Here is a 13,968-nt window from a genome sequence, read left to right on the forward strand (position 1 = left end):
TGTAGAGACTTCCTGCTGTCCTGATGTCAGTGGGGAGCTCGTTCCACCACTGAGGAGCAGGACAGCAAAGTCTGGATTTCGAGTGATTAGCTCGAGGGGGAGGAGTCACAAGTCGATTGGCTGTTGCCGAGCGGAGCGAACGTGCCGGGGTGTACGGTGTGACCATATCCCGGATGTAGACGGGGCCCGATCCGTTCAGAGCACGGTACGCCAGAACCAGTGCTTTGAAGCGGATGCGAGCAGCCACCGGTAACCAGTTTGTCTTTTCTTGAACGTATTCATGACTTCAGCGATCCCTCCAGAAACATCTTACATTGGGTCCCAGGATCCGGAGCTCTGTGATTGAGCGTCCTATAAAAGGTCCCAGCCCACCGGCCAGAGGACGTCCGGAGGGTCTCCAACCGCAGCTGCTGAAAGGCCGTTAAGTCTCATTCATCACAAAGACTCAATCCTGTTGTGGTGGTGGAAACCGCTGCAGCCATGAGGGACACATGTGTGTGTGTGTCTGTGTGTGTGTGTGAGTGTGTGTGTGTGAGTGTGTGTGTGAGTGTGAGTGAGTGTGTGTGTGTGTGAGTGTGTGTGAGTGAGTGTGTGTGTGTGTGAGTGTGCGTGTGAGTGAGTGTGTGAGTGTGTGTGTGTGTGTGTGTGTGTGCATGTGAGTGAGTGAGTGTGTGAGTGTGTGTGTGTGTGTGTGTGAGAGTGAGAGTGTGTGTGTGAGTGTGTGTGAGCACTCATTAGTGAAAGCCTCGCTGCAGACTAGCTCCAGTTTCAGTAGTAAACGCTGCTTTGAACTTTTAATGGAGGCTGAAACTAAAGCCTCACAAACACAGACCTGCAGACGGAGAAAAGAAAAGAGATTTTAAATGGAATTTAATTTCAGTTTAAAACCGAAGAGGAGAAATATATTGAAAATTCATTAGCTCGGTAATCATGAGCCACGACGCTGCTACTGGGATAAGACATGAATACTAATGAGGGACGACATGCGAGCAACAGCATGGAGCGGCTAACGGACACGCCGTGTGGCTAACGGAGACGCCGTGTGGCTAACGGACACGTAATGCGTGTGGCTGGACACGACGTGTGGCTAACGGACACGCCGTGTGGCTAACGGACACGCCGTGTGGCTAACGGACACGCCGTGTGGCTAACGGACACGCCGTGTGGCTAACGGACACGACGTGTGGCTAACGGACACGCCGTGTGGCTAACGGACACGCCGTGTGGCTAACGGACACGTGTGCTCGCTAACACGGCGTGTAGCTGCGGACACGCCCGTGTGGCTCGCGGACACGCCGTAGCTGCGAACGACGGTACGTGTGGCTAACGGACACGCCGTGTAGCTGGCGGACAGTGTGGCTAACACGCCCGTGTAGCTAGCGGACACGCCGTGTAGCTGCGGACACGCGGTGGCAGCTTCGCGGACACGCCGTGTGGCTAAACACGCCGTAGGGGACACCGGTGGCTAACGGAGACGCCGTGTGGCTAGCGGACACGACGTGTGGCTAACGGACACGCCGTGTGGCTAACGGACACGACGTGTGGCTAACGGACATAATGTGTGGCTAACGGACACGACGTGTGGCTAACGGACATAATGTGTGGCTAACGGACACGACGTGTGGCTAACATGGAGAAATTGCATTTCACTTTGCTAATTAAAAATATGCACTCTTGTTTATCTTCATGCAAAGTAGTATTTATTTAAATAATTAAACTTAAAGTTGAGTAATTTTATTTTATTTTGACAATCTTTTCTTGTTTTATGATTATAACTATTCCTTTAAATATATTCTATGGTTACCACTGTTACTGCTGAGGCTTAAACATTAAATCATTAAAGACTTTCACACAGTTGAACTAGATTAAGATATTTCACTAATAAACAAATACATTTACTCTTTACGTAAACAGAACGACGTGAGGACAGAAACATGGATGTGTTGAGCCTCCAGGCCCGACGGACCACAGCTTCACATGTTCAGACGTCTTCCTCTGCTGCCACCGACTGGCCAGACACAGGTACTGACGGACCGCCTCATACTCTAGTCTAAGTGCTTCGTCCCCAGTGGACTGGTGGAGGTCTCCAGTGGACTGGTGGAGGTTCAGATACTCTAAGAAGTGCTTCGTCACCAGTGGACTGGTGGAGGTCTCCAGTGGACTGGTGGAGGTTCAGAGTCTGATCCAGACCACATGAAGACCTGAAGCCCAGACCACCAGACCACATGAAGACCTGAAGCCCAGACCACCAGACCACATGAAGACCTGAAGCCCAGACCACCAGACCACATGAAGACCTGAAGCCCAGACCACCAGACCACATGAAGACCTGAAGCCCAGACCACCAGACCACATGAAGACCTGAAGCCCAGACCACCAGACACAGACTACACTCAGCTCCATAAGCTGATTTGTAAATAAATAAATATATAGATTGACTTTGTGTTCTCTTCATCCTGTAGAGTCAGAGATTAACCTCATGGCATGCGTTTGGACCGTGTGAGGAACCCGAGAACCCGAGAGAGAAGACCTGAAGAGGGTCTGGAGGGTCGTCGGCTGTGTTTACACAATCTCAATGTGCCGCTGGGAAGATGTGACGAGAAGAGTGACACGACTCCAGAGCATCACAGAGGAGCTGGGAGCTGTCTGTGTGTCGTAGAGCATCTCTATACTGTAGAGCATATCTATAATGTAGAGCATCTATGTACCGTAGAGCATCTCTATAATGTAGAGCATCTCTGTACTGAAGAGCATCTCTATAATGTAGAACATCTCTATAATGTAGAGCATCTATGTACCGTAGAGCATCTCTATACTGTAGAGCATATCTGTACTGAAGGAGCATCTCTATAATGTAGAACATCTCTGTACCGTAGAGCACCTCTATAATGTAGAACATCTCTATAATGTAGAGCATCTCTGTACTGTAGAGCATCTCTGTACCGTAGAACATCTCTATAATGTAGTCGGGTCTTTTGTGGTTGGAGTACCGCTCAAACTCTTTGAAAAGCCTCTTCCACCCGGTCAACGTCTGAAACATGTAGAATGTTCCGCTGTTCACTCGCCCTGCAGCAGCGACTTCATCGGCCAACTTGAAAACAGTTGTCATTTCCCTGAAGTGACAGAATTCATTGAGCAGGTTGAATATGTTTTAAGATTCTTTGTCACTGAAATGTGTCGCCAGCAGAGGGTTCGGCGCGTGAGACTCGCCTACAGCGATAAACCCGAACTTTAAGACTCCTGAACGCGGCTCAGAGGTACACACGGGTGGATCCGGTCCTTTTTCAAAATAATATATTTTTCCGACTGATTAAAAAAAAAAAAAGTTAAAACTTTATTTATTCACTTTTTTCCCGCGGCCCGGTTCCAACCAAGCCGCGGACCGGTACCGGGCCGCGGCTTGGGGACCCCTGCCGTAGAGCATCTCTATAATGTAGAGCATCTCTATAATGTAGAGCATCTCTGTAATGTAGAGCATCTTTGTACCATAGAGCATCTCTATAATGTAGAGCATCTCTGTACCGTAGAGCATCTCTATAATGTAGAGCATCTCTGTACCGTAGAGCATCTCTGTAATGTAGAGCATCTCTATAATGTAGCGCATCTCTGTACCATAGAGCATCTCTATAATGTAGAGCATCTCTGTACCATAGAGCATCTCTGTAATGTAGAGCGTCTAGAATAGATGATGACATCATCAGTTTGGGGGCTCGGTCACGCCGATAACACGAAGAAAAGACAAACTCCAGATTACAAAGAAACAAACTTTATTTAAAGGCTGAACGTGTAACACATGACGGTGAGGAGGCAGCGCGTGAGGAGAGAGGAGGCAGGAAGCAAGGAAACGACAAGGAAGGTAAGGAGTGAGGTGTGGACGCTTAGAGGTCACAGAGGTCACAGTGACCTTCTGTCCCTCACTTCAGAGGGGCAGGTTTCACCTCAAGATGTTGCGTAACAATAAAACAACTAAATACTTGTTGATGATGTCATACTTATGGAGAACAAACAGACCAACGGGAACCAGCTGCTGCCTAGCAACCTGCAGACTCAGGACCAGGACTAGGAGCAGGACTAGGACCAGGACTAGGACCAGGACTAGGACCAGGACTAGGAGCAGGACTAGGAGCAGGACTAGGAGCAGGACCAGGAGCAGGACCAGGACTAGGACCAGGACTAGGAGCAGATCCTCGAGGACTTTACATTAAAGCCGTTGGTAGAGAGCAGCTGAGGGTCTGGGTTTGTTCTGCTTCAAGTCTCAAGAAGAACGCGGAGCCCCCCAGGAGACCCCCCACGCCAGTCCTGGTCCAAGGACTCCAGCCTGGTGGGTCTAGGAGGAGCCTCCTGGTCCCTCCAGGTCTAAGTGACTAAGGGACAAAGGGACCACCCCCCCCTCCCCCACCCAAGGGCAAAGGGACCGCCCCCCCCTCCCCCACCCAAGGGCAAAGGAACGCCCCCCCTCCCCCCCCTAGGGCAAAGGGACCGCCGCCCCCCTAGGGCAAAGGGACCGCCCCCTCCCAAGGGCAAAGGGACCGCCCCGCTCCCCTAGGGCAGGGACCGCCCCTCCCCACCCAAGGGCAAAGGGACCGCCCCTCCCCAGCCAAGGCAAAGGAACGCCCCGCTCCCCTAGGGCAAGGGACCGCCCCTCCCCTAGGGCAAGTGACGCCCCTCCCCCACCCAAGGGCAAGGGACCGCCTCCCCCCTAGGGCAAGGGACCGCCTCCCCACCCAAGGGCAAGTGACCGCCTCCCCACCCAAGGGCAAAGTGACCGCCCCCCACCCCCGTCCCACAGTTCTCTCATCAGTCCTTTGAGACGGATGTCTCCACCAATCCGCTCGTTAAATCTCCAAATGCAAACCAGCGAGGCCCCGCCTCTAGGAGGAGGAGTCCGTCTCGGGGGTCTTCTCCTCGGCGGGGGTCTCGCTGGAGACCCCGGGGTCCCGGCTCTCTGCTCCATTGCTTAAGGACATCTTCTCCAGAGCTGCAACACACATTCAGGCGCGTGAGGAGTGGATCTCTGATGTGAGACCAGAACCAGCAGGGCCCCCCGACCGGGCCCCCCAACCGGGCCCCAACGTACCCTGCAGTGACGCCGAGCCGCCGCCGCCGTCCAGCTCGTCCAGGTACAGGCGGTACCGGTGGCCACAGTCGTCTTCATACTCCACGTTCTCGTCATCGCTGTCCACCTCCGGAGCCACGTACACAACCTCGAACTCTATCTGCCCCCGCTGGAGGGGGGGGAGAGAAGAGAGAGAGGGAGAGAAGAGAGAGTGAGTGTCTCTCTGTGTGTGTGTGTGTGTGTCTGTGTGTCTCTCTATGTGTGTTTCCATGAAACGGATAATTCGATTTCAGTCTGACTAAGCCAGTTATTCGAATGCATGTAAACACGGTCAGTGTGTGTGTGTGTGTCTCTCTGTGTGTGTGTGTGTGTCTCTGTGTGTGTCTCTGTGTGTGTGTGTGTGTGTGTCTCTATGTATGTGTGTGTGTGTGTGTCTCTATGTATGTGTGTGTCTCTGTGTGTCTATGTATGTGTCTGTGTCTATGTGTGTGTGTCTCTGTGTATCTCTGTGTGTGTGTCTGTGTCTCTATGTGTGTGTCTCTGTGTATCTCTGTGTGTGTGTCTGTGTCTCTATGTGTGTGTGTGTCTGTGTATCTCTGTGTGTGTGTGTGTCTGTGTATCTCTGTGTGTGTGTCTGTGTCTCTATGTGTGTGTCTCTGTGTATCTATGTGTGTGTGTGTGTGTGTATCTCTGTGTGTGTGTGTGTCTGTGTATCTCTGTGTGTGTGTCTGTGTCTCTATGTGTGTGTCTCTGTGTATCTCTGTGTGTGTGTCTGTGTCTCTATGTGTGTGTCTCTGTGTATCTCTGTGTGTGTGTCTGTGTCTCTATGTGTGTGTGTGTGTACCTGCTGGGACAGGATGGTGACGGCCTCCTTGTGCTTGGCGTCTCTCAGGTTGATGCTGTTGACGGCGAGCACGGCGTCCCCGACGTGCAGCCCTGCACAGCGGTCTGCAGGCTGCCCCGGGTGGATCTCTGAGATCAGGATGGGGACGCCGTGCTCCTTCCCGCCCTGCACACACACACACTCACTGAGGGCTGCTGATTGGCTAACAGCCTGCTGCACACACTGTGTTACTAGGTACTTTACCTTATATGTTTTATACAGGTACTTAGGTTAGTTAGTTACAGGTTCGTAGGGTTAGTTAGTTAGAGGTACTTTGGGTTAGTGAGACACGAGAGACATGCGAGACACGTCAGACCCTCCAGGAAGCCTTCTTACTGTGATGGAGATGCCCAGCCCCTCGTGGTCCTCCTTCAGCAGCACCACCTTCCTGATGGGGCCCACGCCCTGGCTCTTCTTCAGCATGTCGGGGCGCTGGAAGCACAGGACACGTCAGACACGTGAGACACGTCAGACACGTGAGACACGTGAGACACGTCAGACACGTGAGACACGTGAGACACGTCAGACACGTGAGACACGTCAGACACGTGAGACACGTCAGACACGTGAGACACGTGAGACACGTCAGACACGTGAGACACGTCAGACACGTCAGACACGTGAGACACGTGAGACACGTCAGACACGTCAGACACGTGAGACACGTCGGCGGCGGAGCAGAGGACGTGTTGCCGTGGCGACGCTCGGTCACACCCACATGGCCCGCTGGGGACAGGAGAGGCTTCTTGGGGTCGTTGCGCCCCCTACAGGCCCGGATGACCGTCTTGTGGCGGTGGAGGTGAATCTCGGCCTCCAGCTGGTTCCACAGCTTGTCGTGGGCGGGGCCTTTCATGTCGCGGCCCAGCAGCTGGATCTGCTGAACCCTGGAGGACCAATCAGAACATCACGCCGTCAACATCACCTCGAGAACACGGATCTCATGCAGTTCTCTGGCGACGCCTCCGAGCTCTGAATCCTCGTTTACATCGTGACGGTACGACACGTGTCTGAGCGCACTCTGACGCCCCGCCCACGCGCTGCTGCCCGTCCACCGGCTCTCACCTGCCGGCCAGCTCCTTGTCCAGGTACTTGGCGGCCAGCCGGGCGCCGTACACCTCGGCCTGCAGCACCGCCATGTGTCTGCGCAGAGCCTCGTTCTCCTTCCGGAAGAGCTTCACCTCCGCCTCCAGTCGGGCTTCGGACAACTTCTCCTTCTTGCCGACCTCCAGTTCGTGTTCCTGGAACAAGCACATCACATGTCACCACCACAAGAAAGAGGAGTGGACGTCATGTTCTCTGGCCACCGAGCCGACTGAACGCCAGGGACCTGGACTCAAGGTGTTGACATGTTGTGGGTCAGTGCCTTGCCCAAGGACACACTGGGGGTCCAACCAGCGATCCTCTGAAGGACGCGCTGCTCCCACTGAGCCAGTCGCCATGTTCCTTTGAGCAAAGACAACTTGCATGTGACGAGTAGAGTGAGTGCACCGCGCTGCCCCTTCAGGCATGAACATGGCGCCCGCCCACAGACCCACAATGCATTTGGTAAATGGATCAGAAGGGGCGGTGCTGTCCACCGGCTCGTCCTCTCTCTTAACACCAAAACCAAAACAATTTTTCGCGTCGCCCAAAACGCGTGAGTTTACTCGCTCGACCGCTCACCGTGTTCTCACCATCAGCGTCGAGACGCTCCGCGAGGGGCGGGGCTTATCTCCGTGTCTCGTCTCCGTAGAGACCGTTATCATCTCCTTCATCCACCAGAATAACTCACCACTAGTTCTGCTTTATATTTGTTGTGGACGTCTCACACACCAACGCCCTCGTGTTTGGGTTCATGACATTAATATTATATATATATTCATATTCAATTCAGTTTATTTGTATAGCCCAATTTCACAAATTTGTCTCGGAGTGCTTTACAATCTGTACACATAGACATCCCTGACCTTTGACCTCACATCGGATCAGGAAAAACTCCCAAATAACCCTTCAGGGGGAAAAAAGGTAAGAAACCTTCAGGAGAGCAACAGAGGAGGATCCCTCTCCAGGATGGACAGAACAATAGATGTCATGTGACCAGAAGGACAGATTTAGAGTTAAAATACATTCAATGAATATGACAGAGTGGATGAATAGTTCATAGTAGGCATATTCCACGATGGAGACCTCCACGATCCATCAGGCAGATGGCGGTGGGGAGGAGGAGTGGGCGGAGTCTCAACAGTGGGCGGAGTCTCAACAGGCCAGTGGCGTAGTCAGGAGCAGGAATTCCACGACCCAGACCTCGATGATCCATCAGCAGATAGGATCTATGCCGTCTCATAGGGTCCGATGACCCCATGAGACGTGAAGTCAAAAGGACTCCGGGGAGAAAGCAGAGTTAGTAACGTGTGATTGACAGATGAAAATTCATCCTTAAGGAGAGAAAAAAGAGGAGATAGGTACTCAGTGCATCCTAAACGTCCCCCGGCAGCTATAAGCCTATAGCAGCATATCAAGGGGCTGGACCAGGTGAACCTGATTCAGCCCTAACTATAAGCTCTGTCAAAGAGGAAGGTCTTAAGTCTACTCTTAAACGAGGTGACTGTGTCTGCCTCCCGGACTGAAGGTGAAGCTGGTTCCATAGAAGAGGAGCTTGATAACTAAAGGCTCTGACATGACATACATGACATCTACATGACATCACCTGTAGGCTCACTCAGCTCGGTCACTTTCACCGATGAAGTCACTGTTACGTCTGAAAGACTTCCGCTTCCAGCTCCGAGAGCGGAACTCAAGAGCTGATTGGCCCGAGTTGCGAGATGACGCCTCAAAGTGGAAATAATTCAAGTCGGGGCGAAAATAAACGCGTCGCTGTCAGCATCGCGTCGCCCCAAACGCACCGCCCGGAAAAATATGGCGTCTATCGCAGCCACAAGCATCTGTACGTTGACTTTTCATGGGATTCGGTCACGCGAAAAAATAGTTTCGCTTTTGGTGTGAACGCACCTTTAGTCTGTGGGAGGACCTCTGAACACAGTTGAGAGCCTTTGATTGGACCGTATCGGCGTCCTGTTATTTCTCTTCTTTCTCAAGACCTGCAGGTGGTGCTACACATTCCTGAGCGAATCCAAACCATCCAAAATACTAAAAACACAGAAACTTACCATGGCGTCCAGAGTCGGGGCTTCAGGCTTCAGGCGGAAGAGGAAGAGAAGAAAGAGTTTAAAGATTGTGCGAAAGTTCACCGTTGAATACACGAGGTGTAAAGCAGCATGCACACGAGGAGAAGAGGAACACCAGAGGCCCTGAAGCATTGACAGGGCAGTGGGAGGAGCCGAGCCAGAGCAGTGGGAGGAGCCAAGCAGCCTACACTGTTAAACTTCAGAGGCTTCTGCACACGACGCTCGTCTAATGTTGAACGCCTTCATTATATTGGTTGAATAAATCAAGACTGTTTTCAATAATATTCCACGACCCCCTGAAGACCCTGCTGCTGTGTGACGTGGCTCAGTGGGCAGCAGGTCGACCTTCAGTCAGAGGATGGGAGGCTCCGCCCCCGGACCGCGAGACCTCAGCTGGTCTGGATCCTATTTATCAGATTGATCTCAGTTTGTATTTGTAAGCGATGACCACCAACGTTAGTCACGGAGTTCCACAAGGTTCTGTGCTGGGTCCTCTTTTATTTACCTTATACATGCTTCCTTTGGGCAATATTATCAGAAACACTCCATAAACTTTCATTGTTATGCAGATGATACTCAACTATATCTCTGATCAACCAGAGGAGTCCAACCAGCTCTCTGGGCCTCAAGATGTCTTAAAGACATAAAACATGAGGAGCTGAAACTTCTTGAAGTTAAACTGACAAACTGAAGTGATTGACTGAGCAGCTCAGAGGTCAGAGGTCAGGTGAAGTGGTTTCTGTAGACGACATCGCCCTGGCATCAACACCATGTCACACCCCCTGGCTGCCTGCCTCTTCCTTCTGTATCTATACTGGTCCTATCAAAAAGGGCCACATGCCAAACAAATAGTACAAATGTTGTTGTGTTGTTGACGGTAGTTGACCTCTTGCCCCGACCCACCAGTCTGTCTTTGATGGCGTTGGAGTCCTCCGCCAGGCCTTGCTTGCCATGCAGCTGCAGCTGGAGAGCGTGGAGCTGCAGGAGCTGGTCGTGGACCTCCCGTTCTAACACCTTCCTCTCAGCCGTCGCCCCGGTCAGCTCGGAGCGCAGGTCCACCAGCTGAGCCTGGGGGGGTCACAGCATCAAGCCACAGTGTCAGTTCTTCATCCCTTCAACAGTGTGGGCGCTGTGTCTGCCAGATGATGGACACGCTTACAACGAGTGTCTCCTTTATGAAGCTTATCGTTCCAAAAATCAAGTGTATGAACTAGTCTTTGGTTTTATATATTTTTTGCGGTAAACACACAGAATAGAAAAATAAAATCACATAATTGAAAACAAATCTGTAGAATTGTCTGAAGACTTTAACAGTGTTTCATTCCTGTGGCCGGAGCAGTGCGTCAGGCAGGAGGAGCATCTGGATTCACGACTATTGAGATTTGGGAATGCATGGACAAATTAATGCGTACAGAGATCCGAAGTACAAACAACTGTAATTGCAAATATGAATCTGAAAATGCATCCGACGATTGTTGTTGGTACAAATTCTGTAAAATATGCCCAAAATAAACAAAAACAATATAGATGACTAACAAAGTAACAGTAAAGCAATTCATCGTCACCTGCCAGTACATGATCTCACCTGCCAGTGCATGATCTCACCTGCCAGTACATGATCTCACCTGCCAGTACATGATCTCACCTGCCAGTACATGATCTCACCTGCCAGTACATGATCTCACCTGCCAGTACATGATCTCACCTGCCAGTACATGATCTCACCTGCCAGTACATGATCTCACCTGCCAGTACATGATCTCACCTGCCAGTACATGATCTCACCTGCCAGTACATGATCTCACCTGCCAGTACATGATCTCACCTGCCAGTACATGATCTCACCTGCCAGTACATGATCTCACCTGCCAGTGCATGATCTCACGTGCCAGTACATGATCTCACCTGCCAGTACATGATCTCACCTGCCAGTACATGATATCACGTGCCAGTGCATGATCTCACCTGCCAGTGCATGATCTCACCTGCCAGTACATGATCTCACCTGCCAGTACATGATCTCACCTGCCAGTACATGATCTCACCTGCCAGTACATGATCTCACGTGCCAGTACATGATCTCACCTGCCAGTACATGATCTCACCTGCCAGTACATGATCTCACGTGCCAGTACATGATCTCACCTGCCAGTACATGATCTCACCTGCCAGTACATGATATCACGTGCCAGTACATGATCTCACCTGCCAGTACATGATATCACGTGCCAGTACATGATATCACGTGCCAGTACATGATCTCACCTGCCAGTACATGATCTCACCTGCCAGTACATGATCTCACCTGCCAGTACATGATCTCACGTGCCAGTACATGATCTCACCTGCCAGTGCATGATCTCACCTGCCAGTACATGATCTCACCTGCCAGTACATGATCTCACCTGCCAGTACATGATCTCACCTGCCAGTACATGATCTCACCTGCCAGTACATGATCTCACCTGCCAGTACATGATCTCACCTGCCAGTACATGATCTCACCTGCCAGTACATGATCTCACCTGCCAGTACATGATCTCACCTGCCAGTACATGATCTCACCTGCCAGTACATGATCTCACCTGCCAGTACATGATCTCACATGCCAGTACATGATCTCACCTGCCAGTACACGATCTCACCTGCCAGTACACGATCTCACCTGCCAGTACACGATCTCACCTGCCAGTACACGATCTCACCTGCCAGTACATGATCTCACCTGCCAGTACATGATCTCACCTGCCAGTACATGATCTCACCTGCCAGTACATGATCTCACCTGCCAGTACATGATCTCACCTGCCAGTACATGATCTCACCTGCCAGTACATGATCTCACCTGCCAGTACATGATCTCACCTGCCAGTACATGATCTCACGTGCCAGTACATGATCTCACCTGCCAGTACATGATCTCACCTGCCAGTGCATGATCTCACGTGCCAGTACATGATCTCACATGCCAGTACATGATCTCACGTGCCAGTACATGATCTCACCTGCCAGTACATGATCTCACCTGCCAGTACATGATCTCACGTGCCAGTACATGATCTCACCTGCCAGTACATGATCTCACATGCCAGTACATGATCTCACATGCCAGTACATGATCTCACCTGCCAGTACATGATCTCACCTGCCAGTACATGATCTCACGTGCCAGTACATGATCTCACGTGCCAGTACATGATCTCACCTGCCAGTACATGATCTCACCTGCCAGTACATGATCTCACCTGCCAGTGCATGATCTCATGTGCCAGTACATGATCTCACATGCCAGTACATGATCTCACCTGCCAGTACATGATCTCACCTGCCAGTGCATGATCTCACCTGCCAGTACATGATCTCATGTGCCAGTACATGATCTCATGTGCCAGTACATGATCTCACATGCCAGTACATGATCTCACCTGCCAGTGCATGATCTCACCTGCCAGTACATGATCTCACGTGCCAGTACATGATCTCACCTGCCAGTACATGATCTCACCTGCCAGTGCATGATCTCACCTGCCAGTACATGATCTCACGTGCCAGTGCATGATCTCACGTGCCAGTACATGATCTCACCTGCCAGTACATGATCTCACGTGCCAGTACATGATCTCACGTGCCAGTACATGATCTCACCTGCCAGTACATGATCTCACCTGCCAGTACATGATCTCACCTGCCAGTACATGATCTCACGTGCCAGTACATGATCTCACCTGCCAGTACATGATCTCACCTGCCAGTACATGATCTCACCTGCCAGTACATGATCTCACCTGCCAGTACATGATCTCACCTGCCAGTACATGATCTCACCTGCCAGACTGCCAGTACATGATCTCATGTGCCAGTACATGATCTCACCTGCCAGTACATGATCTCACCTGCCAGTACATGATCTCACCTGCCAGTACATGATCTCACGTGCCAGTACATGATCTCACCTGCCAGTACATGATCTCACCTGCCAGTACATGATCTCACCTGCCAGTACATGATCTCACCTGCCAGTACATGATCTCACCTGCCAGTACATGATCTCACGTGCCAGTACATGATCTCACCTGCCAGTGCATGATCTCGTGTGCCAGTACATGATCTCGTGTGCCAGTACATGATCTCACCTGCCAGTACATGATCTCACCTGCCAGTACATGATCTCACCTGCCAGTACATGATCTCACCTGCCAGTACATGATCTCACCTGCCAGTACATGATCTCACCTGCCAGTACATGATGGTAACGTCGTACGGCGCATGCGCGAGAGAGGCATCGCTATCACCAGTTATCATTAATCAAAGGTGACTCGCCTCGCGTTACAGTCACGTGTCACTCATCCACAAGCGACTCACGTCTAGTTTGTGGTTCAGCTGGAACACCGTCTGGGTTTTGTGGCAGAGCTGCGCGAAGCAGGAGCTCAGGCTGGTCATCTTCTGCCGGCCCTCGTACGTGATGTCGACTTGATCCGGGTCGATTTCCCCGAGCAGCAGGTCCACGTCCACGAAGGCCTTGTCGAACTCTTTCTCGAGTACTTCCAGCCAGCGGAACATAGACATCCCCGGGCCCAGGCCCGGCCTCTGCGCCGCCGGGGAGCATCCACCCGAGGCGGACATGGCGACGATAAGACCCCTGACGCTAACGCTAGCTTGCTAGCTAGATGACGTTGATGGGGAGTCACGTCACCGTGAATGAACCCTCTCTCCTCACCGCCTCACAGTCCAGATGATGTCGGACCCGATGACCGGACTGCGTGTTGGGTCCGCGCAGAGCGACACGTCGGTGTCCTGATGCTTGTGTTTGACCAGGAAGTCCCACAACATACCAGCGATTGTATCTGCGAGTCGATTACTACGGT

At 51.7% G+C, this 13,968-nt stretch overlaps 1 protein-coding gene across 2 annotated transcripts; it reads right to left on the reverse strand.

The window, feature by feature from the left end:
• Positions 1-4,789: 4,789 nt before the first annotated feature.
• Positions 4,790-13,961, reverse strand: gopc (golgi-associated PDZ and coiled-coil motif containing). Of its 2 annotated transcripts, XM_056424509.1 has the most exons (9): positions 13,466-13,961; positions 10,007-10,171; positions 9,086-9,112; positions 7,002-7,177; positions 6,658-6,823; positions 6,276-6,371; positions 5,901-6,065; positions 5,078-5,225; positions 4,790-4,978 (listed from the first exon to the last, which is right to left on the reverse strand). In XM_056424509.1, the coding sequence occupies exons 1-9, from the start codon at positions 13,724-13,726 to the stop codon at positions 4,872-4,874; spliced, it is 1,311 nt and encodes a 436-aa protein (XP_056280484.1). In that variant the 5' UTR covers positions 13,727-13,961; the 3' UTR covers positions 4,790-4,871. The 2 variants fall into 2 exon arrangements, with proteins under 2 accessions (XP_056280484.1, XP_056280485.1); XM_056424510.1 differs by lacking the exon at positions 9,086-9,112 and having other exon boundaries at positions 13,466-13,957.
• Positions 13,962-13,968: the final 7 nt, after the last annotated feature.

Source organism: Pseudoliparis swirei, chromosome 10 (assembly GCF_029220125.1).
Source record: "Pseudoliparis swirei isolate HS2019 ecotype Mariana Trench chromosome 10, NWPU_hadal_v1, whole genome shotgun sequence".
NCBI lineage: Eukaryota > Metazoa > Chordata > Actinopteri > Perciformes > Liparidae > Pseudoliparis > Pseudoliparis swirei.

Coding starts and splice junctions, on each gene's coding strand:
- gopc (XM_056424509.1), bottom strand. CDS start 13,726: ATGTCCGCCTCGGGTGGATGCTCCCCGGCGGCGCAGAGGCCGGGCCTG. Junction 6,824..7,001: donor GACAAGGAGCTGGCCGGCAG/GTGAGAGCCGGT, acceptor TTGGTCCTCCAG/GGTTCAGCAGATCCAGCTGC. Junction 4,979..5,077: donor CGGCTCGGCGTCACTGCAGG/GTACGTTGGGGC, acceptor TGTGTGTTGCAG/CTCTGGAGAAGATGTCCTTA.